The sequence below is a fragment of the Chiloscyllium punctatum genome, chromosome 1 (assembly GCF_047496795.1).
Source record: "Chiloscyllium punctatum isolate Juve2018m chromosome 1, sChiPun1.3, whole genome shotgun sequence".
NCBI lineage: Eukaryota > Metazoa > Chordata > Chondrichthyes > Orectolobiformes > Hemiscylliidae > Chiloscyllium > Chiloscyllium punctatum.
In genome coordinates, this window is record NC_092739.1 from 157,702,464 (window position 1) to 157,724,420 (window position 21,957).

Genomic DNA, 21,957 nt, shown 5'->3' on the forward strand with positions numbered 1-21,957 from the left:
ATTTCTGCAAGTCTCTTCTGAGCAGTAGGAGGCCAATCGATCCATTGTGTCTGTACTGGCTCCCGAAAAAGCCATCCAGTTAGTCCCACTCTCCAGCCCTATTTCTGGAGTTGTCCTCTCTGGGGTCTAGAGGACAATAATATAATGCCAACATTGTAGGAAGAATGACTCAGCAGCCTGAGCTAATGCTCACAGGGCACAAGTCTAGAGCTCGAGCTGCCAGAGGAAGTGGTGGAGGCTGGTACAATTGCAATATTTAAGAGGCATTTGGATGGGTATATGAATAGGAAGGGTTTGGAGGGATATGGGCCGGGTGCTGGCAGGTGGGACTAGATTGGGTTGAGATATCTGGTCGGTGTGGACAAGTTGGATGGAAGGATCTGTTTCCATGCTGTACATCTCTATGACTCTTAAGTTTGATGCAGTAATGTAAATTCAAATAATTAATAAAGCTTAAAATAATTAATCAGACAGAGCAATAAAGGCCTTGAAATAACCAGGTTAGAGTAAAAGCTTATTTGTTTCACTTCTGGGTGAAGAAAACAGCCGTTCTTACCTGTGCCTACAAGTTGCGGTCTCTGGCTCAGTGGTTAGTACTGCCGCCTCACAGCACCAGGGACCCGGATTCGCTCCCAATCGTCGGATCACTGTCTGTGTGGAATTTGCATGTTCTCCCCATGTTTGCTTGGGAACCCTCCCAAAGATGTGCAGGTTAGGTGGATTAGCCATGCGAAGTTGTCCATAATGTTCAGGGATGTGGTGGCTAAGTGGATTAGACATAAGAAATGCAGGGATGTGATGAGGGATGGCAGGATGCTCTTCAGAAGGTCAGTGGAGACTCGATGGGTTGACTGACCTCTGTCTGCACTGTAGGGATCCACTGAGGAGCTACAGTAATGTGATTGACTCTTAAATTGCATCTGAAACTGTCTCACAGTCTTTCAAGGGTCACTGGGGATGCCCATATCTGATGACTGTGTGAAAATACTAGCAACCTCGACCTGTCCGTATAACTGAAACCCCTCTTCCTGCAGTGCTCAGCATTGTCTGTGAGATATCGGTGTCTTGTTTGACTGCAGAACTGATTTAATCATGCACCCATGCTCTTCTCTTTCCAACAGTCCATGTGGATTGAGAGGACCACATTCACTACAGCCTACAAGATGCCTGGCATTCTCCGCTGGTTCGAAGTTGTGCAAACGTCAATGGTGAGTTGTCAGAATCAGTGACTAAAACAACAACTTGCATTACATACCACTGTTAATAATTGCACTGGAAACATCATAGAGAAGGTCCATTAAATTAGAAAGCATTTTCCAAACACACACAAACTTCCATCTAGGAGAACAAGGGCAGCAGGTACACCACCCCCTACAAACTGCTCACCATCCTGACTTGGAAATATATCGCCGTTCCTTCACTGTCACTTGGTCAAAATCCTGGAATTCCCTCCTTAATGGCATTCTGGGTCTACCTACAGCACACAAACTACAGCAGTTCAAGAAAGCAGCTCACCACTACCTTCTCAAGGGGCAATTATTGATGGCTTGGGGCCAGCCAGAGACATCCACATACTACAAATAAATGTAAAAGTCGAGGGGGATGCCTTTGTTGAATGTCGCACTGCAAAATCTGGAAATATGTTTCTACATTACTTGAAAGATTACTAACTGATCATGAAGCACTTTGCTCTGTCCTGAGAAAGTGAAGGCTGCTGTACAAAAGCAGGTCTTTTTGCCTGCATCGAGTTCTGCCTGAGGTTGCTGATGTGCACTGACTCCTAGGCCCTGAATGTCTATCACAGAATTCCTACAGTGAGAGCCTCCCACCCAGACCTACCCTTTCCCTGTAACCCTGCATTTCCCATGGATCATCCACCAAGCTTGGACATCCCACCATGGTCAATCCAACTGACGGACACATCTTTGGACTGTGGGAGCATTCCAAAGCACCCAGAATCAACCCATGCAGACACAGGGAGAATGCGCAAGCTCCACACAGCCTATTGTCTGAGGGTGGGATTACACTTAGGTTCCTGGCACTGTGAGGTAGCAGTGCTAACCGCTGACCCAACAGGCTGTCTCCATTTTAAAAGGTTCTCTCTTGTTTTCAAATCACTCCATGTTCTTTTCCCCTCCCTAGCTTCTCCAATCTCTGCAATCCTCATGAATCTCTGCACTTCTCTGAATCTGCATATTGCGCAGATCTGATTTGAATGACTGCACCATTGACAGATTTGCCTTTAGCTGTCTGGATGACAAGCTCTGAAGTTTTCCACCTTTCTGCCTCCCTACATTTAATGCTCTCCTCATTAAAAATGATTAGTGAAACATTGGCTCACCTGTCCATGTAGCCCCCTGGTGTGGTTCAATGTCAAATTATATTTGATTGCTGTTCCTGTAAAGCACTTTGCAAATTAGTCCATTTCACCAAAACACAAGGAATTGGAGCTGCAATGGACTAAACAGAAGGATGTGGAAGCTTTGGAGAGAGTGCAGAGAATGTTCACCAGGATGTTGCCTAGTCTTGAGGGCATTGGCTGTGAGGAAAGGTTAAAAAAACTAGGATTGTTCTCACTGGAAAGACAGTGGCAGAGAAGAGACCCGATAGAGGCCTACAACTTTATGAGAGGTGTAGATAGGGGGGCATAGTCAGAGGCCTTTTCCCAGAGTTGAAGTTTCAATTACTCGGGGACACAGGTTCAAGGTGAGAGGGGGAAAGTTGAACAGAGATGTGTGAAGGAAGTTTTTCACAAAGAGAGTGATAGGAGCCTGGAACGCACTGCCAGAAGAAGTATGGAAGAAGGCACATTGGTGACATTCTAGAGTCATAGAGTCATAGAGATGTACAGCACGGAAACAGACCCTTCGCTCCAACCCGTCCATGCCTATCAGATATCCCAACCCAATCTAGTCCCACCTGCCAGCACCCATTCATATCCCCATCCAAATGCCTCTTAAATGTTGCAATTGTACCAGCCCCCACCACTTCCTCTGGCAGCTCATTCCATACATATACCACCCTCTGTGTGAAAAAGTTGCCCCGTAAGTCTGTTTTTATCTTTCTCCTCTCACCCTAATCCTATGCCCTCTAGTTCTGAACTCCCTGACCCCAGGGAAAAGACTTTGCCTATTTATCCTATCCATGCCCCTCATAATTTTGTAAACCTCTATAAGGTCACCCCTCAGCCTCTGATGCTCCAGGAAAAGCAGCCCTAGCCTGTTCAGCCTCTGCCTGTAGCTCAAATCCTCCAACCCTGGCAACATCCTTGTAAATCTTTTCTGAACCCTTTCAAGTTTCACAACATCTTTCTGATAGGAAGGCAATAGACAATAGACAATAGGTGCAGGAGTAGGCCATTCTGCCCTTTGAGCTAGCACCACCATTCATTATGATCATGGCTGATCATCCTCAGTCAGTATCCTGTTCCTGCCTTATCCCCATAACCCTTGATTCCACTATCCTTAAGAGCTCTATCCAACTCTTTCTTGAAAGTATCCAGAGACTTGGCCTCCACAGCCTTCTGGGACAGAGCATTCCATACACCCACCACTCTCTGGGTGAAGAAGTTTCTCCTCAACATAGAACATAGAACATAGAAAAATACAGTGCAGTACAGGCCCTTCGGCCCTCGATGTTGCGCCGTCCGAAGCCTACCTAACCTACACTAGCCCAATAACCTCCATATGCTTGTCCAATGCCCGCTTAAATGACCATAAAGAGGGAGTGTCCACCACTGCTACTGGCAGGGCATTCCATGAACTCACAACCCGCTGAGTAAAAAATCTACCCCTAACATCTGTCCTATACCTACCACCCCTTAATTTAAAGCTGTGTCCCCTAGTAACAGCTGACTTCATTAGCGGAAAAAGGTTCTCACTGTCAACCCTATCTAAACCCCTAATCATCTTGTACACCTCTATCAAATCTCCCCTAAACCTTCTTTTCTCCAATGAGAAAAGCCCCAAGTGCCTCAGCCTTTCCTCATACGATCTTCCTACCATACCAGGCAACATCCTGGTAAACCTCCTCTGCACTCGTTCCAATGCCTCCACATCCTTCCTATAATATGGCGACCAAAACTGCACACAATACTCCAGAAGAGGTCACACCAGAGTCTTATACAACTGCAACATGACCTCAGGACTCCAGAACTCAATTCCTCTACCAATAAAGCCCAGTACACCATATGCCTTCTTCACAGCACTATTTACCTGGGTGGCAACTTTCAGAGATCTGTGTACATGGACACCAAGATCCCTCTGCTCATCCACACTACCAAGTAGCCTACCATTAGCCCAGTAATCCATCTTCTTGTTACTCCTACCAAAGTGAATGACTTCACACTTAGCGACATTGAATTCCATTTGCCACCTTACTGCCCAGCTCTGCAACTTATCTATATCCCGCTGTAACCTGCCACATCCTTCTTCGCTGTCCACAACTCCACCGACTTTCGTGTCATCCGCAAACTTGCTCACCCAGCCTTCAAGCCCCTCTTACAGGTCATTTATAAAAACGACAAACAGCAATGGTCCCAAAACAGATCCTTGTGGAAGATCGCTAGTAACTGCGCTCCAAGATGAACCTATACCATCAACTACTACCCTCTATCTCCTTCCAGCCAGCCAATTCCTAATCCAAACCTCTAATGCACCCTCAATGCCATACCTCCGTAGTTTTTGCATTAGCCTGCCATGGGGTACCTTATCGAACGACTTGCTAAAATCCATATACACCACATCTACTGCTTTACCCTCGTCCACTTCCTTGGTCACCTTCTCAAAGAATTCAATAAGGTTTGTGAGGCATGACCTGCCCTTCACAAAACCATGCTGACTATCCTTGATCACATTATTCCTATCCAGATGTTCATAAATCCTATCCCTTACAATTCTCTCTAAGACTTTGCCCACAACAGAAGTGAGACTCACTGGCCTATAGTTACTCGGGCTATCCCTGCTCCCCTTCTTGAACAAGGGGACCGCATTCGCTATCCTCCAGTCTTCTGGCACTATTCCCGTAGACAACGACGACATAAAAATCAAGGCCAATGGCTCCGCTACCTCTCCCTAGCTTCCCAGAGGATCCTAGGATAAATGCCATCAGGCCCAAGGGACTTATCTATTTTCATCCTTTCCAGAATTTCCAACACCTCTTCCCTACATACCTCAAAGCCGTCCATTCTAATTAATTGTGACTCAGTATTCACATCGGCAACAATGTCCTGTTCCTGAGTGAATACTGACGAAAAGTATTGATTTAGTGTCTCACCAATCTCCTCCGCCTCCACACACAACTTCCCACTACTATCCTTGACTGGACCGATACCTACCCTAGTCATCCTTTTATTCCTGACATACCTATAGAAAGCCTTTGGGTTTTCCCTAATCCTACCAACCAAGGACTTTTCATGTCCCCTTCTCGCTGCTCTTAGCTCTCTCTTTAGATCCTTCCTGGCTACCTTATAACTCTCAATCGTCCCAACTGAACCTTCACGCCTCATCTTTGCATAGGCCGCCCTCTTCCCTTTCACAAGGGATTCCAATTCCTTGTTAAACCACGGCTCCCTCACAAGACCCTTTACTCCCTGCCTGACTGGTACATACTTATCAAGGACACCCATTAGCTGTTCCTTGAACAATCTCCACATATCATTTGTGTTATTCCCTTGAAGCCTATTTTTCCAATCCACACATCCTAAGTCATGCCTCACCGCATCATAATTTCCCTGCCCCCAGCTATAACTGTTGCCCTGCAGTGCACATTTATCCCTCTCCATCACTAGAGTAAAAGTCACCGAGTTGTGGTCACTGCCCCGAAGTGCTCACCTACCTCCAAGTCTAACGCCTAGCCTGGTTCATTACCTAGAACCAAATCCAGTATCGCCTCACCTCTTGTTGGCCTGTCTACATATTGTGTCAGGAAACCCTCCTGCACACATTGGACAAACACTGACCCATCTAACGAACTCGAGCTATAGCTTTCCCAGTCAATATCTGGGAAGTTAAAGTCCCCCATAACAACCACCCTGCTACTTTCACTCTTCTCCTGAATCATCCTCGCAATACTTTCCTCTACTTCTCTCAGACTATTAGGAGGCCTGTAGAAAACTCCTAACAGGGTGACCTCACCTTTCCTATTTCTAACCTCCGCCCAAACTACCTCAGATGGCAAGTCTTCCTCCATCACCCTTTCTACTGCTGTAATACTATCCTTGACAAGCAATGCCACACCTCCCCCTCTTTTACCCCCATCTCTGACCCTACTAAAACATTTAAACCCTGGAACCTGCAACTCTGTTCTAAATGGCCTACCGCTTATTTTTAAACTGTGTCCTCTGGTTCAGGACTCACCCATTAGCGGAAACATGCTTCCTGCCTCCAGAGTGTCCAATCCTTTAATATTCTTATACGTCTCAATCAAATCCCCTCTCAGCCTTCCTCAAATTTGGAGACCAAAACTGCACACAATATTCCAGGTGCGGTCTCACCAGGGCCCTGTACAGCTGCAGAAGAACCTCTTTGCTTTTATACTCAATTCCTCTTGTTATGAAGGCCAGCATGCTTCTTCACTACCTGCTGTACCTGCATGCTTGCCTTCATTGACTGATGTACAAGAACACCCAGATCTCTTTGTACTGCCCCTTTACCTAACTTGATTCCATTTAGGTAGTAATCTGCCTTCCTGTTCTTGCCACCAAATTGGATAACCACACATTTATCCACATTAAACTGCATCTGTCATGCATCTGTCCACTCACCTAGCCCGTCCAGGTCACCCTGTAATCTCCTAACATCCTCCTCACATTTCACCCTGCCACCCAGCTTTGTATCATCAGCAAATTTGCTAATATTACTTTTAATACCATCATTAATATATATTGTAAGAAGCTGCGGTCCCAGCACTGATCCCTGCGGTACCCCACTAGTCACCGCCTGCCATTCCGAAAGGGAGCCATTTGTCACTACTCTTTGTTTCCTATCAGCCAACCAATTTTCAAGTCAGTATTTCGCCCCCAATACCATGCATCCTAATTTTGCTCACTAACCTCCTATGTGGGACTTTATCAAAGGCTTTCTGAAAGTCCAGGTACATTACATCTACTAATTCTCCCTTGTCCATCTTCAGAGTTACATCCTCAAAAAATTCCAGAAGATTAGTCAAGCATGATTTTCCCTTCATAAATCCAAGATGACTCTGACCTATCCTGTTACTGCTATCCAGATGTGTCGTAATTTCATCCTTTATAATAGACTCCAGCATCTTTCCCACCACTGAGGTCAGACTAACTGGTCTATAATTCACTGATTTCTCTCTCCCTCCTTTCTTAAGAAGTGGGACAACATTAGCCACCCTCCAATCCGCAGGAACTGATCCTGAATCTATAGAACATTGGAAAATAATCACCAATGCATCCACAATTTCTAGAGCCACCACCTTCAGTACCCAGGGATGTAGACCATCAGGTCCCGGGGACTTATCAGCCTTCAGACCTAACAGTCTCTCCAACACCAATTTCTGTCCTTCACCAACCGATGTCCTTCAGCCACTGTTACCTCTGGGAGATTGTTTGTGTCTTCCCCAGTGAACACAGATCTGAAGTACCAATTCAACTCTTCTGCCATTTCTTTGTTCCCCGTAATATATTCACCCATTTCTGTCTTCAAGGGCCCAATTTTAGTCTTAACTATTTCCTTTCACATACCTAAAAAAGCTTTTACTATCCTCCTTTATATTTTTGGCCAGTTTACCTTCGTACCTCATTTTTTCTCTGCGTATTTCCTTCTTAGTAATCCTCTGTTGTTCTTTAAAAGCGTCCCAGTCTTCCATTTTCCCAATCATCTTTGCTATGTTATATTTTTTCTCTTTTGACTTTATATGTTTCTTAACTTTCCTCGTCAGCCATGGCCACCCCTGCCTTCTCTGAGGATCTTTCTTCCTTTTTGGAATGAACTGATCCTGCATCTTCTGCATTATACCCACAAATACCTACCATTGTTCCTCCACTGTCATCCCTGTTGAGGTATTGCACCATTGAACTTTGGCCAGCTCCTCCCTCATAGCTCCATAGTCCCCTTTATTCAACTGAAATATTGTCACTTCCGATTGTACCCTCTCCCTTTCAAATTACAGAATTGCACACAATATTCCTACAGTGGCCTAACCAATGTCCTGTACAGCTGCAACATGACCTCCCAACTCCTGTAGTCAATACTCTGACCAATAAAGGAAAGCATACCAAACACCTTCTTCACTATCCTATCTACCTGAGACTCCACTTTCAAGGAGCTATGAACCTGCACTCAAAGCTCTCTTTGTTTAGCAACACTCCCCAGGACTTTTCCATTAAATGTATAAGTCCTGCTAAGATTTGCTTTCCCAAAATGCAGCACCTCGCACTTATCTGAATTAAACTCCATCTGCCACTTCTCAGCCCATTGGCCCATCTGGTCCAGATCCTGTTGTAATCTGAGGTAACCCTCTTCGCTGTCCACTACACCTCCAATTTTGCTGTCGTCTGCAAACTTACTAACTGTACCTCTTATGCTCACATCCAAATCATTTATGTAAATGACAAAAAGTAGAGGGCCCAGCATCGATCTTTGTGGCACTCCACTGGTCACAGGCCTCCAGTCTGAAAAACAACCCTCCACCACCACCCTCTGTCTTCTACCTTTGAGCCAGTTCTGTATCCAAATGGTTAGTTCTCCCTGTATTCCGTGAGATCTAACCTTGCTAATCAGTCTCCCTTGGGGAACCTTGTCAAACGCCTTACTGAAGTCCATATAGATCACATCTACCACTCTGCCCTCATCAATCCTCTTTGTTACTTCTTCAAAAAACTCAATCAAGTTTGTGAGGTCTGGATGGTTACATGAATAGGGAGGGAATAGTGGGAAATGAATCAAATAAGAACAGGTTTGTTTTTTAGTTTAATTGAGGCAGGATGATCAGCACAGGCCTGGAGGGCCAAAGGGCCTGTTCTTGTGCTGTATGCACCATTTGTTCAATACAGCCTATTGCACCTGACTAAGATGGTAATGGCTGTCTTTAGGCTGCAACCCCACTTTCTTCTATATCCTTTCATTCCCTGAAGCTGCAAAATCCCAGGTTTAAGTCATACTCACCACCACTGGTGCTGCCCTTCCCCCACTCCAGTGCACGGTTTCTTAATGATCCATCCTGTATCCCATGACTATGTCCCCACTATTAGCTTCACTAACCAGTGGAAACCACTCTCACAACATCTACCTTATTAACCCTTTCCCAAATCTTATCTTGCTCAATGAGATAATTATTAGAAACTCCAGAAATATAGTTGCCATTTACTCAGAATCTCATCCTCAGAAACGTCAGCATTCCAGGGATCAATTGTTTTACTTTATTCATTTGTGGGACATGGGTGTTGCCGGCTGGCCAGCATGTATTGGAAGCTGCAACCTAAGGACCTCTGGAGAATTTCTGCAGTGCACCTTGTAGATGGGCAACTTTGTGTTGGGATTGTGTCGGGATTTCTTGAGAGTTTTTGGAGCTACACTCAACTCGACAAATGGGCAGTATTCCACCATACTCCTGACTTGACCTTTGCAGATCATGATCAGCTTTGGGGATTCAGGAGGTGAATGTTCATGTGACTCATTTAGTTCAGTTCAGTTTTGGTCAACATCCCCCAGGATGTTAATATCATTGAATGTCAAAGAGTGACAGTCGGATTCTCTCATGTTGGAGATGGCCATTGTTTGTGCTGGTGTGACACCAATGTATTTGCCACTTCGACTCAGAGATGTACAGCCCAGAAGTAGACCCTTCAGTCCAACTCTTCCATGCTGACAAGATATCCTAAAGTCCCATTTGCCAGCATTTGGCAATATCCCTCTAAACCCATCCTAATCTTGTATCCACCCAGATGCCTTTTAAATGTTGCAATTGTACCAACCTCCACAACTTCCTCTGGCAACTCATTCCATACACATACCACCCTCTGTGTGAAAGAATGTTGCCCCTTCAGTCCCTTTTAAATCTTTCCCCTCTCCCCCTAAACCTCTGCCCTCGAGTTCTGAATTCCCCCACCCCAGGGAAAATACCTTGACTATTTACCCTATCCAAGTCCTTCTTAATTTTATTAAGTTCTATTAGGTCACCCCTCAGCCTCCGAAGCGCCAAAGGAAACAACCCCAGCTTATTCAGCCTCTCCCTATCGCTCAAACCCTCCAACCCCTGACAACATCCTTGTAAATCTTTTCTGAATCCTTTGTCAGCCTGAACCTGAACATTAGCAGGTCTTGCTGCATTTGGATATGTAATGCATCAGGTCCTGAGGAGTCATGGATGGTGCTGAACATCTAGCCATAAAGAGGTTGTACTGGTGTAGAGACAGCCACCATGGACTTGATGGGCTAAATGGCCTCATAAAACCTGTTTTGCCTGGGGTGCAATTCTCTCAGTGATTGAACATAGCAAATCTTGAGCGCTTAATCAGAATGATGAGGCTTGTATGCGTGTGAAAAATTGAGTTTGTTGCATTAATTTGTGGCTTTTGTATTCTACAGACTTTCATTAGCCCATTGGAGAATGCCATTGAAACGATGCAAACCAGCAATGATAAGATATTAACCATGATCAACCAGCACCACAGTGATCCTAACCTTTCCATCAACCCCCTCTCTATGCTTCTGAATGGGACTGTCGACCCTGCTGTCATGGGTGGATTCACCAAATATGAAACGGTGAGTTGTGGCTACAAAAAAGAAAGAATGCCTTGACATTTTTCCCACTCCCCTACCAGCCCTCGGGATTTTCCAAAGCACCTTTCAGCCAACAGCATATTTGTTTGTGAAGTGTCGTCTCTGTTGGGATACAGGAAGTGAGATAGCTGGCTCATGCACAGCAAGAGTCCATCAAACATCAGTGTGGTATTGAACAGGTCATCTGTATCTTTTGTATGAGGGATAATGGTGTCCAGGCAAAGACTCTGTGGTTCCTCCCGTCTGTCTGTCACATATGTGATACCTCCTATAACCAATCCCTGCGCCACGCCAACCATGTTTAGTGATGTTAGGGGAAGCATAATTATGTAACTGTCTAATATTGTCTGAAGGAATGCCTGAGACCTAATGGAATGAGGGAACAGTGAAGGATGTATTAATTCAGAGTTAGTTGAGTTTACTTTGGTTGTAAAAATAGGGAGAGCTGATAACTGGTGGCGTCTGGGTTTTATGGAGTGTCTCTAGCTGAGATGAACCTCTCACTAAAAGTGTGGACTTGAATTCTGTTTAAATACAGTTATCTTTTGGAGGATAATGGTGTTGATGCAGGCAACGGAAAGAATACCCTTGGCCCTCCAAATGCAGTCCTGGGGTCTTTACCAACCACTTGGAGCCTGTGCATGAAATCTGATTGGAAAGGCAGAACATCCCAACCTCCTGCATTACTCCATGAGATTTGCAATGAAGTGGCAGCTAAGATCCATGACTTTGGTATGGGGACTTGACCCCATAGATGACACAGATGACACTTTATTGCCAGTATTTGTACTTGATCATAGAGAATGGTTGAAAAACACTAACCAGGAAGCTGCCACTGCACATAAAGGTACAGGCGGTTAGAGATCAACTTGTTCGGAGATGTTATGGCACACCCCTGAAGCAGATGGGACTTGAACCTGGATCAAAATAGGGACACTGCCACTGCACCTACTAGTGTATTCTGCAGCCTGATTGATGGTCTGGTGAAATTTCTTTTCATTCATTCACAAGAGGTGGTTTCATTGGCTCGGCCAGCATTTCCCTACTGCTCAGAGACTATGAGTCTAGAGTTAGGAGGGCAGGATATTCATGGACCAGGCATGTTATGTTTCATGATATTTGCTGTTTTTATTCCAAATTTTATCAACTTCACATTTCAGCCATGATGTGAATTGAACCCATATCTGTAGAACATTTGCCTGGTGTTCTGCATTGTTAGTCCAGTGACATTACCATTACACCAACATGTGTCCAGTTCTGGTCACTCTGCAATAGGAAGGATATTGTTAAACTGGAGGGGATTCAGGAAAAAATTATGAGGATGTTGCCAGCAGCGGAGGGTTTGAGGTACAAAAACAGGCTGGGACTTTTTTCACTGGAGTGTAGGAGGTTGAGGGATGATCTTATAGAGGTTTGCAGAATATTGAGGGGCATAGATAAGGTGAATGACAAGAGTTTTTTCCCTAGGGAGGGAGAGTTCATCACGAGGAGGCTCATTTTGAAGGTGAGAGGAGAAAGATTTAAAAAGGACATGAGGGATAACTTTTTTTACGCAGAGTGTGGTTCATGTGTGGAATGAGCTGCCAGGGGAATTGTTGGATGTGGTTACAGTTACAATGTTTACATTTGGAACAGTTCATGAATAGGAAAGGTTTGGAGGGATATGGGCCAACCACAAGCAGGTGAGACTAGTTTAGTTTGGGAACATGGTTGGCGTGGACGGGTTGGACCGATGGGTCTGTTTCCGTGCTGTATAACGCTATGATCACTTTCCCCACAGTCTACTAGTTCAATTACTGGATTAATAATCTGGTGATTGGCACTTCTCATATAAAGATTTAGAGCTTACCACAGGTAGGTGGGGAGTTTAAATGTAATTGCACTAAAATCTGCAATAAAAGTTTGCCACCAGTCATGGTACCCACGAAACAATCAAATTGTTAAAACCACATCTGGATCTCTAATGTTATTCAGAGAGAGCACTTTCCACCCTCACCTACTCTGTGATTATGTGTGACTCTAAACCTACAGCAGAGTGGTTAATTGAAAAAAAACTTAACCTGTTCAGATAGATATTATGATGTATTCATTACATGCCTCTAGAGCAGGCAGAGACTTGAACCCAGGCTTTCTGGCTCAAGAATTGGGACACAATCACTGTACCACAGGAATCCTCTGTAGTTGACCGTTAGGAATTGCCAGCAATGTGAATCATGTGAATAATTAAATCACAATCATGCACTTCTGTATGAAACATCCACCAAGTAATGATCAACCTGCCCAAGGCAACAACAACGACATTAAAATAAATACAGAAAATGCTGGAAAAATTCAGCTGGTCTAACACCATCTGAATTAACGTTTTGCGTCCAATTTTTGGAAGCAAGTTTCTCCATCTGTTTTTATTTCAAATTTCCGGCAGTACTTTGCATCTATCACAATAAAGTCAGCTCAGCTCTAACAAAAACCAGCAAGTGTCTACCGTGTACAGACTGAGCATGGTGGCAACTGAGCTCGTGGTCGTTCAGTCAATAAAATAATAGAGCACACTGGAGCTCCTGATGAATGGCCACTTTGCTGAGGATGGTGTAAGCAGTCGAGACAAGATGATTGCAATCTCCCGTTGCTGTGAGTTAATTTGTGCCTCTACTTTACATGCACTGACTGCAAAGAGCTGTTCCAAATACCATAGTGTTGCTTTAAGAAAGAACAAGTGGTGTTGCAGCGAGTGTATGTTTGGGATCTAGTATGAGTAGTGAACAGAAAACAATGCTGCAAACCTGATTTGTTCGAAGAATGACTGGACAAGTCAAATTGACCAAGGTTTCTGGTGAAAAGATTACAAGTTAAGGGTGATTAGATTAGATTACTTAGTGTGGAAACAGGCCCTTCGGCCCAACAAGTCCACACCGACCTGCTGAAGCACAACCCACCCATACCCCTTAACCTAACACTATGGGCAATTCAGCATGGCCAATTCACCTGACCTGCACACCTTTAGACAGTAGGAGGAAACCCACACAGACACTGAGAGAATGTGCAAACTCCACACAGTCAGTCGCCTGAGGCGGGAATCGAACCCAGGTCTCAGGCGCTGTGAGGCAGCTGTGCTAACCACTGTGCCACCAAGACCTCCCACTGGTGAAGAGCTTCAAATATTTGCTTCAAACCTGTTAGTTGTGCTAACACAGGTGTAAATGCTTGATCTAAATGTTCCAAAGGCTAGCTGTGAAAGGGGCTTTAAAAAAAATGTGATGTACTCGTCCTGTCCTTAGTTCTTAACCAGAAAACCCCAGTTCATTTCCCGTCATGGAATCCCTACCATGAGGAAAGATGCCATTCAACCCAACATCAATCTTTCCACACAGACCCAGTCCCCTACCCTGTACTTCCTATCTCTAATCCACCTAATCAAAACATCTTTGGGCTCTGGGAGGCAGGGAGAACATATAGACTCCACACAGACAGTCACCCAAAATGGAATTGAGCCCAGGTCCCTAGCACTTTGAGACACTGAGCCATCGTGCCTTCACTCCAGTCAGCTGAGTCATTGACTGGAAAGTGCTGCAGTCAACGTGCAGACCCCTGTGGAACTTCACTGTCTGTCTGCACTGTGGGGGAGAAAGGAAGGAGGAAAAATAAAATGCAAGAAATGTTGACCAGTTTCAAAGATTAGGCCAAAATCACATATGTAATATTCGTGGGGGATGTCACTGTAGCATCAGAATGAAAGATTACTTCACAAAATAAATACAACCTGAAGGGAGGTGAGGCCTGGGCTATTTTGACTGATGGGTATAAAATGCTAGTTAGGTGTTGATACCATCTAGGAGATGAACAAACTTTTCAATTGATATTTTTGCTCCCTTAGGCATTCTTCACTGAAAAGTATATGTACGAGCACCCAGAAGATATGGAAAACATAATGAAATTGAAGGACCTCATTGCATGGCAGGTGAGCAGAGTGACTTCTTACAGCAAAGAGCCTGTGCTAGATGAAGGGACATCGGTCCCAGCTTAGATATGTCACAAGGATTTCCCTCAGTATCAAGGTAATACTATCATAGCTAATACATATCTTAGCTCAATGTCCAGTTTGCCTGTGGGGCAGCACTCTTGTACCTGAATCAGAAAGCAACGCCATTTTTCCTTCCTCAGATTATTTGTTCCTGAAACCCTCTAAATCCATGTCTTTGTTCCATCGTCAATTATTCCAATCCATGCCTGGTCAGCCTCCTATTTTATACACCCTCCCACCCCCCAAAAAAAACAGGAATTTATTCAAATTGCCCAACTCTCATCAATTCCTGTTCACTGTGGTCCGTGACCATTTGGGAGAAGGTAGTATGCTGTGGTGGGAATGTCACTGAATTTTCAATCCAGAGGTCAAGGCAAAAGTTCGAGGAATACAAGGAGGTTAGTTCAAATCTACCCACAGCAGCTAGTAGAACTTAGACTCGATTAATATGAAATTAGTCGCAAACTGAAATTCTCGTTAATTGTTACAAATGCCCACTCTAATATACTACAGGGAAAGAAATGTGCCATTCTCACCTGATCTGGCCTACATGTGACTCATAGTAATATGGCTGACTCAACTACCCTCTAGGGGTGGACAACAAATGCTGGTGGAGCCAGCACTGCCCCAATATCCCATGAGAGAAAAATATAAAACGCCCCCCCCCCCCCCCCCCCCCGCCACTGCTCCCCTGCTTGTGGACGCTGCATTACTTTCAACAAAACCTGTTGGAGAATCATCAGACAAAGGAATATTCGAGCAGATGCTCAGCAGGTCAAGGTGTATATGTAGAAGACGAATGAAGTTACCATTTTGAGTCCAATTTGACTTTCCTTTGGAAACAGAGTGGGCTGGAAAGTAAAAACCGAAAGAACTGAGGATGCTGCAAATGAAACAAAAAACAGAAATTGCTGGAAAAGCTCAGCAGGTCTGGCAACATCTGTGGAGAGAAATCAGAGTTAACGTTTCAGGTCCGGTGACCCTTTCCCAGAACTGATCAGTTCTGAAGAAGGGTGACCCGACCTGAAGCGCTAACTCTGATTTCTCTCCACACTTGCTGCCTGACCTGCTGAGGTTTTCTAGAAACTTCTGTTTTTGTGTTGGGCTGAAAAGTGATGGTCTTTATACGGCGAGAGCATTTGACATCATCCCTATCTTTTCCACTCTCTCCTCCTTCCCACCATCAACAGTGTTAAATAGAGCATAATTTTCCAGCCCCTTGATGAACAGTCAGATCTGACTCGAAACTTTAACACTATTTCTCTTTGTGGAGGCTTCTTGATGTTTGTTAACTGATTTTGTCCAATTTCAGATTTGCCCAAAACTTTACTTTTACGAGATTACATGCTGCCGGGAGCTAAGAAGTGACCTAAAGGGCCAGGGAATGAATTCCAAAGCAGGACAGGAAAATACCATTAGAGGATTGGTACATTTGGGGATGTGCATGAGGTCAGAATGAAGGACCCAGGGATATCTGGAGATTAGAGATTGGAGGTGGATTCAGAGATAGGGGCACGGAATCCAAGGTCTGGAAGAAGTTGCACACAAAACAGTGTGAGTTATCAGATCAAGGTTTGCAGCTCTGTCTACAATTTACTTCAAAGAACTTTACCAACTTCTGCCTAAAACAGCTTGGGTCATGTTTCATAAAGTCATAGAAAATGACCTAACAGAAAAAGGCCCTTTACTCCATTGCTGGTCAAAAACATGTGTTCACATCCCATTTCCCATCACTTGGCCCATCACCATGTATGCCTTGGCACATGTAAACACTTCTTCAATGTTATGAATGTTTCTCCCTCTATCACCCCTACAGACAGGGAGTTCCAGATTCCCACTACCTTCTGAGTGAGAAAGCTTTTGCTTACATCTCCTCTTAACCTCCTGCCTCTTACCTTCAATCTATGCCCCCTGGTCATTAATCCTGCCATCAAGTGGAAAATTTTCTTCTGGACTACCCTGTCATCATATTTTTTTCCATCTCAATCAACACCCTCTCAATTTCCTCTGTATTAAGGAAAACAGCTCCAGTCTATTCAATCTTTCTTCCTAATTGAAATGTTTCAGCCCTGGCAAATCCCCTCTGCACCCTCTCCCTGTTTCTTGATAACATCACTAATCCTAATGCACAGTTCACAATGGAGTTGGCTATTTTCTCTAACAACTGACCGACTTTGTACCCTCTGGGAGAAAGTGAGGACTACTGATGCTGGAGGGCAGAGTCGAAAAGTGTGGCACTGGAAAAGCACAGCAGGTCAGGCAGCATCGAGGAGGAGAAGGGCTTCTGCCCGAAATGTCGACTCTCCTGCTCCTCGGATGCTGCCTGACCTGCTGTATTTTTCCAGCACCACACTTCTCGGCTTTGTGTCCTCTACAAACCTGAGACCATTTACAGTTGCTTTCTGATGAACCAAGCCTTGATTTGAAACTCTCATCCTTGTTTTCAAATCCTTCCACAACCTTTGATTTGATGCGATTTATTGTCACATGTACCACGATACAATGAAAAATATTGTTTTGTGCACTAACCAGACAAATCATGCAATCACATCCCTCCTACAATGTGGATTCCAGAACCGATCTTCTTCTCAAAATACTGTTGATGGGATCTGACCAGTCCCACATTGATCTGAAAAATGTAACTGTTTCATTCTATTTTATGGAAATGTATGAGTGAGAATATATTTAACAGAACTTTTTAATTTTCACAGCCTTCAGAGCTTAAATGCAAAGTGGAGGGAGCTTTACTACAGGAGATATTTTGACACTTCCTTGGGATAAAGGGTGACTTTCACCCAGTTTGGTGTTGTAGGTCTTTCAGAGACTAAATTGCTGCAGCTCTACAGTACCTGGGCAGAATGGTGGCTCAGTGGCTAGCATAATGCCAGGGACCCAGGTTCAACTCCAGCCTTGGGTAACTGTCTGTGTGAAGTTTGCACAATCTCCCCGAGTCTGCATGGTTTTCCTCCAGGTGCTCAGGTTTCCTCCCACAGTCCAAAGATGTGCAGGTCAGGTGGATTGACAATGCTAGAGTGTCCAAGGGTGTGCAGGCTAGGTGGATTAGCCGTGGGAAATGCAGGGTTACAGGTTTAGGGTGGGGAGTGGCTGAGTCTGGGTGGGAAAGTGTGGACTTGATGGGCTGAATGGCTTCTTTCTACACTGCAGAGGTTCTATGATTCCAGACAGTTTTGATCAACGCATTTTATATTGGCCTTGTAAAGAGTAAAGCACAGATTTCACAGAATGGTGCCAGATCTCCAAGGGTTGATTATGAAGGAGGGAATACACATCCAGCCTGGTCTTTGTTGGACTATTAAAGGTTAAAGGGTCATTTGTTTGAGTTTTGGGGGGGGGGGGAAGTTTTGAAAGCAACTGACAAGACTGAAAGAATAAAATCTTCCCCGCCTGCAGGTGAATCGAAACAAAAACAGTAAGGTGTATTGAATAACATTTTGAGGCAATACACAACAGCATCATCCAAAAAAATGTATCATTGAACCACTTTAGGAGATAGTTTCATAGAGATAAACAACACAGAAACAGACCCTTCAGTTCAACTCGTCCATGCCAACCAGATATTCTAAATTAATCTAGTCCCATTTGCCAGCACTTGGCCCATATCCCTCTAAACTCTTCCTATTCATATACGCATCCAGATGCCTTTTAAATGTTGGAATTGTACTGCCTCCACCACTTCCTCCTGGCAGCTCATTCCATACATGCACCACCCTCTCGTCCTGGACTCACCCACCCCAGGGAAAAGACCTTGTCTACTTGCCCTATCCATGCCCCTCATGATTTTAGTATGAGTCTACCCACGGCACATGGACTGCAGTGGTTCAAAAGGACAGCTCACTATCACCTTCTCAAGGGCAATAAAGGACAGGCAATAAATGCTGGCCCAGACAATGGTGTCCGGGTGCCACCAAGTTAAGATAAAATTCTCAGTTAAGATTAAATTTTTTTTGCACCTTCTCTAATGTCTCATTAATTTGATTTCTATATGTTATGGAGATCAGAACTGTTCACAGTACTGTAAGTATGGTCTTGCAAGTGAGGACTACAGATGCTGGAGATTAGAGTCGAGTGTGTGGTGCTGGAAAAGCACAGCAGGTCAGGCAACATTCAAGGAGCAGGAGAGTCGACATTTTGGGCAAAATGAGACAGGAATGTCTCATTCCTGATGAAAGGCTTTTGCCCAAAACATCAACTCTCCTGCTCATTGGATGCTGCATCTGCTATGCTTTTCCATCACCACACTCTCGGTTGTAAATATGGTCTACCTAGGGGTTTATAAAGGGACAATTTAACATATCGTCTCTTTTCAACCTTCTAAATTGTGGACAATAAACAGGAAGCTGGGTGCAATTCACTGTTTGTCATTTTATCTCTGGTTCTCTCCTTTGAAGATCCCATTGCTGGAGGAGGGGATCAAGGTTCATGGGAAAAAGGTCACTGAGGCTCTGAAACCTTTCCATGATCGGATGGAGGAATGCTTTGCCCAGCTCAAAACGAAGGTGGAGAATGAGTATGGAGTGCGAGACCTGGTGAGTCAATGGAGCCATTCACATTTTGAGAGGAGGATTGGGAGCGCTGTTGGAGGGGATGGTTCCCCTCATGGGAGAGCCGAGGACCAATCTCGACTAGTCTCAGAATAAAAGGACACTAACGTCAGACTGAGATGAGGAGGAATTTCTTCTCTCAGAGGGTTGTGTGTCTTTGGAACTCCTTGACACAGAGAGCTGTGGAGGCAGAGTCCATGTATATATTAAAGGGTGAGATTGATAGATTCTTGATCAGTCAGGGAATCCCAGGTGAGTGGCAATGAGGCGCTGAATGACATGCTGCTATTCCTGTTTCTGAAGGCATTATGGGTAAAGTGAAGGAAATGGGTCACAAGTCGAAACTGGTTCATAAATCAAATTTTGGACTGATGTCAGGAATTTATTTAGGAATCATGAGCACATTGAATGTGTTTCATTAAAACCAAAACATAAAATCCGATGGATGTTCATGTACACTTGGATCTTGTGCAGGAAATGGCTATGAAGTTCTCATAGGGGGATGCTGATTATTTATTTATTTATTTCTTTTTTCAATCAAAGTGTAAGGCAGATAATTTGAGTACAGTCATTTTAAAATTATGGAGGTAAAAACAATGACGGCAGATGCTGGACACCAAACTCTGGATTAGTGGTGCTGGAAGAGCACAGCAGTTCAGGCAGCATCCAAGGAACAGTAAAAACGACGTTTCGGGCAAAAGCCCTTCATCAGGAATAAAGGCAGTGAGCCTGAAGGGTGGAGAGATAAGCTAGAGGAGGGTGGGGGTGGGGAGAAAGTAGCATAGAGTACAATGGGTGAGTGGGGGAGGGGATGAAGGTGATAGGTCAGGGAGGAGAGGGTGGAGTGGATAGGTGGAAAAGGAGATAGGCAAGTAGGACAAGTCCGGACAAGTCATGGGGACAGTGCTGAGCTGAAAGTTTGGAACTAGGGTGAGGTGGGGGAAGGGGAAATGAGGAAACTGTTGAAGTCCACATTGATGCCCTGGGGTTGAAGTGTTCCGAAGCGGAAGATGAGGCGTTCTTCCTCCAGCCGTCTGGTGGTGAGGGAGCGGCGGTGAAGGAGGCCCAGGACCTCCATGTCCTCGGCAGAGTGGGAGGGGGAGTTGAAATGTTGGGCCACAGGGCGGTGTGGTTGATTGGTGTGGGACTCCCGGAGATGTTCCCGAAAGCGCTCTGCTAGGAGGCGCCCAGTCTCCCCAATGTAGAGGAGACCACATCGGGAGCAACGGATACAATAAATGATATTAGTGGATGTGCAAGTAAAACTTTGATGAATGTGGAAGGCTCCTTTAGGGCCTTGGATAGAGGTGAGGCAGGAGGTGTGGGCGCAGGTTTTACAGTTCATGCGGTGGCAGGGGAAGGTGCCAGGATGGGAGGGTGGGTTGTAGGGGGGTGTGGACCTGACCAGGTCATCACGGAGGGAACGGTCTTTGCGGAAGGCGGAAAGGGGTGGGGAGGGAATATATATCCCTGGTGGTGGGGCCTGTTTGGAGGTGGCGGAAATGTCGGCAGATGATTTGGTTTATGCGAAGGTTGGTAGGGTGGAAGGTGAGCACCAGGGGCGTTCTGTCCTTGTTACGGTTAGAGGGGTGGGGTCTGAGGGCGGAGGTGCGGAATGTGGATGAGATGCGTTGGAGGGCATCTTTAACCACGTGGGAAGGGAAATTGCGGTCTCTAAAGAAGGAGGCCATCTGGTGTGTTCTGTGGTGGAACTGGTCCTCCTGGGAGCAGATACGGCGGAGGCGGAGGAATTGGGAATACGGGATGGCATTTTTGCAAGAGGTAGGCTGGGAAGAGGTGTAATCCAGGTAGCTGTGGGAGTCGGTGGGTTTGTAAAAAATGTCAGTGTCAAGTCGGTCGTCATTAATGGAGATGGAGAGGTCCAGGAAGGGGAGGGAGGTGTCAGAGATGGTCCAGGTAAATTTAAGGTCAGGGTGGAATGTGTTGGTGAAGTTGATGAATTGCTCAACCTCCTCGCGGGAGCACGAGGTGGCGCCAATGCAGTCATCAATGTAGCACAGGAAGAGGTGGGGAGTGGTGCCGGTGTAATTGTAGAAGATCAACTGCTCTACGTAGCCAACAAAAAGACAGGCATAGCTGGGGCCCATCCATGTGCCCATGGCTACCCCTTTGGTCTGGAGGAAGTGGGAGGATTGAAGGGAGAAATTGTTAAGGGTGAGGACCAGTTCGGCCAAACGAATGAGAGTGTCGGTGGAAGTGTACTGTTGGGACGTCTGGAGAGGAAAAGATGGAGTGCTTGGAGGCCCTGGTCATGGCGGATGGAGGTGTAGAGGGATTGGATATCCATGGTGAAGATGAGGCATTGGGGGCCAGGGAAATGGAAGTCTTGGAGGAGGTGGAGGGCGTGGGTGGTGTCTCGATATCCCAGTGACCAAAACAGTTATATCCTCAATGGAGGAGAAAGTGAGGACTGCAGATGCTGGAGATCAGAGCTGAAAATGTGTTGCTGGAAAAGCGCAGCAGGTCAGGCAGCATCCAGGGAACAGGAGAATCGACGTTTTGGGCATAAGCCCTTCTTCAGGAATCCCTGAAGAAGGGCTTATGCCCGAAATGTCGATTCTCCTGTTCCTTGGATGCTGCCTGACCTGCTGCGCTTTTCCAGCAACAC

The 21,957-nt window shown here is 45.3% G+C and overlaps 1 protein-coding gene across 2 annotated transcripts in view; it reads left to right on the forward strand.

Moving 5' to 3' along the window:
* Window positions 1–21,957, forward strand: part of LOC140481344 (dedicator of cytokinesis protein 2-like) — a 1,260,160-nt gene that overhangs the window by 1,225,487 nt on the left and 12,716 nt on the right. For both annotated transcript variants that reach the window (XM_072577382.1, XM_072577391.1), the window contains exons 44-47: window positions 1,122–1,208; window positions 10,554–10,730; window positions 14,620–14,703; window positions 19,176–19,313. In XM_072577382.1, the coding sequence (XP_072433483.1) occupies window positions 1,122–1,208; window positions 10,554–10,730; window positions 14,620–14,703; window positions 19,176–19,313 (486 nt within the window). The remainder of the gene's footprint in view (window positions 1–1,121; window positions 1,209–10,553; window positions 10,731–14,619; window positions 14,704–19,175; window positions 19,314–21,957) is intronic.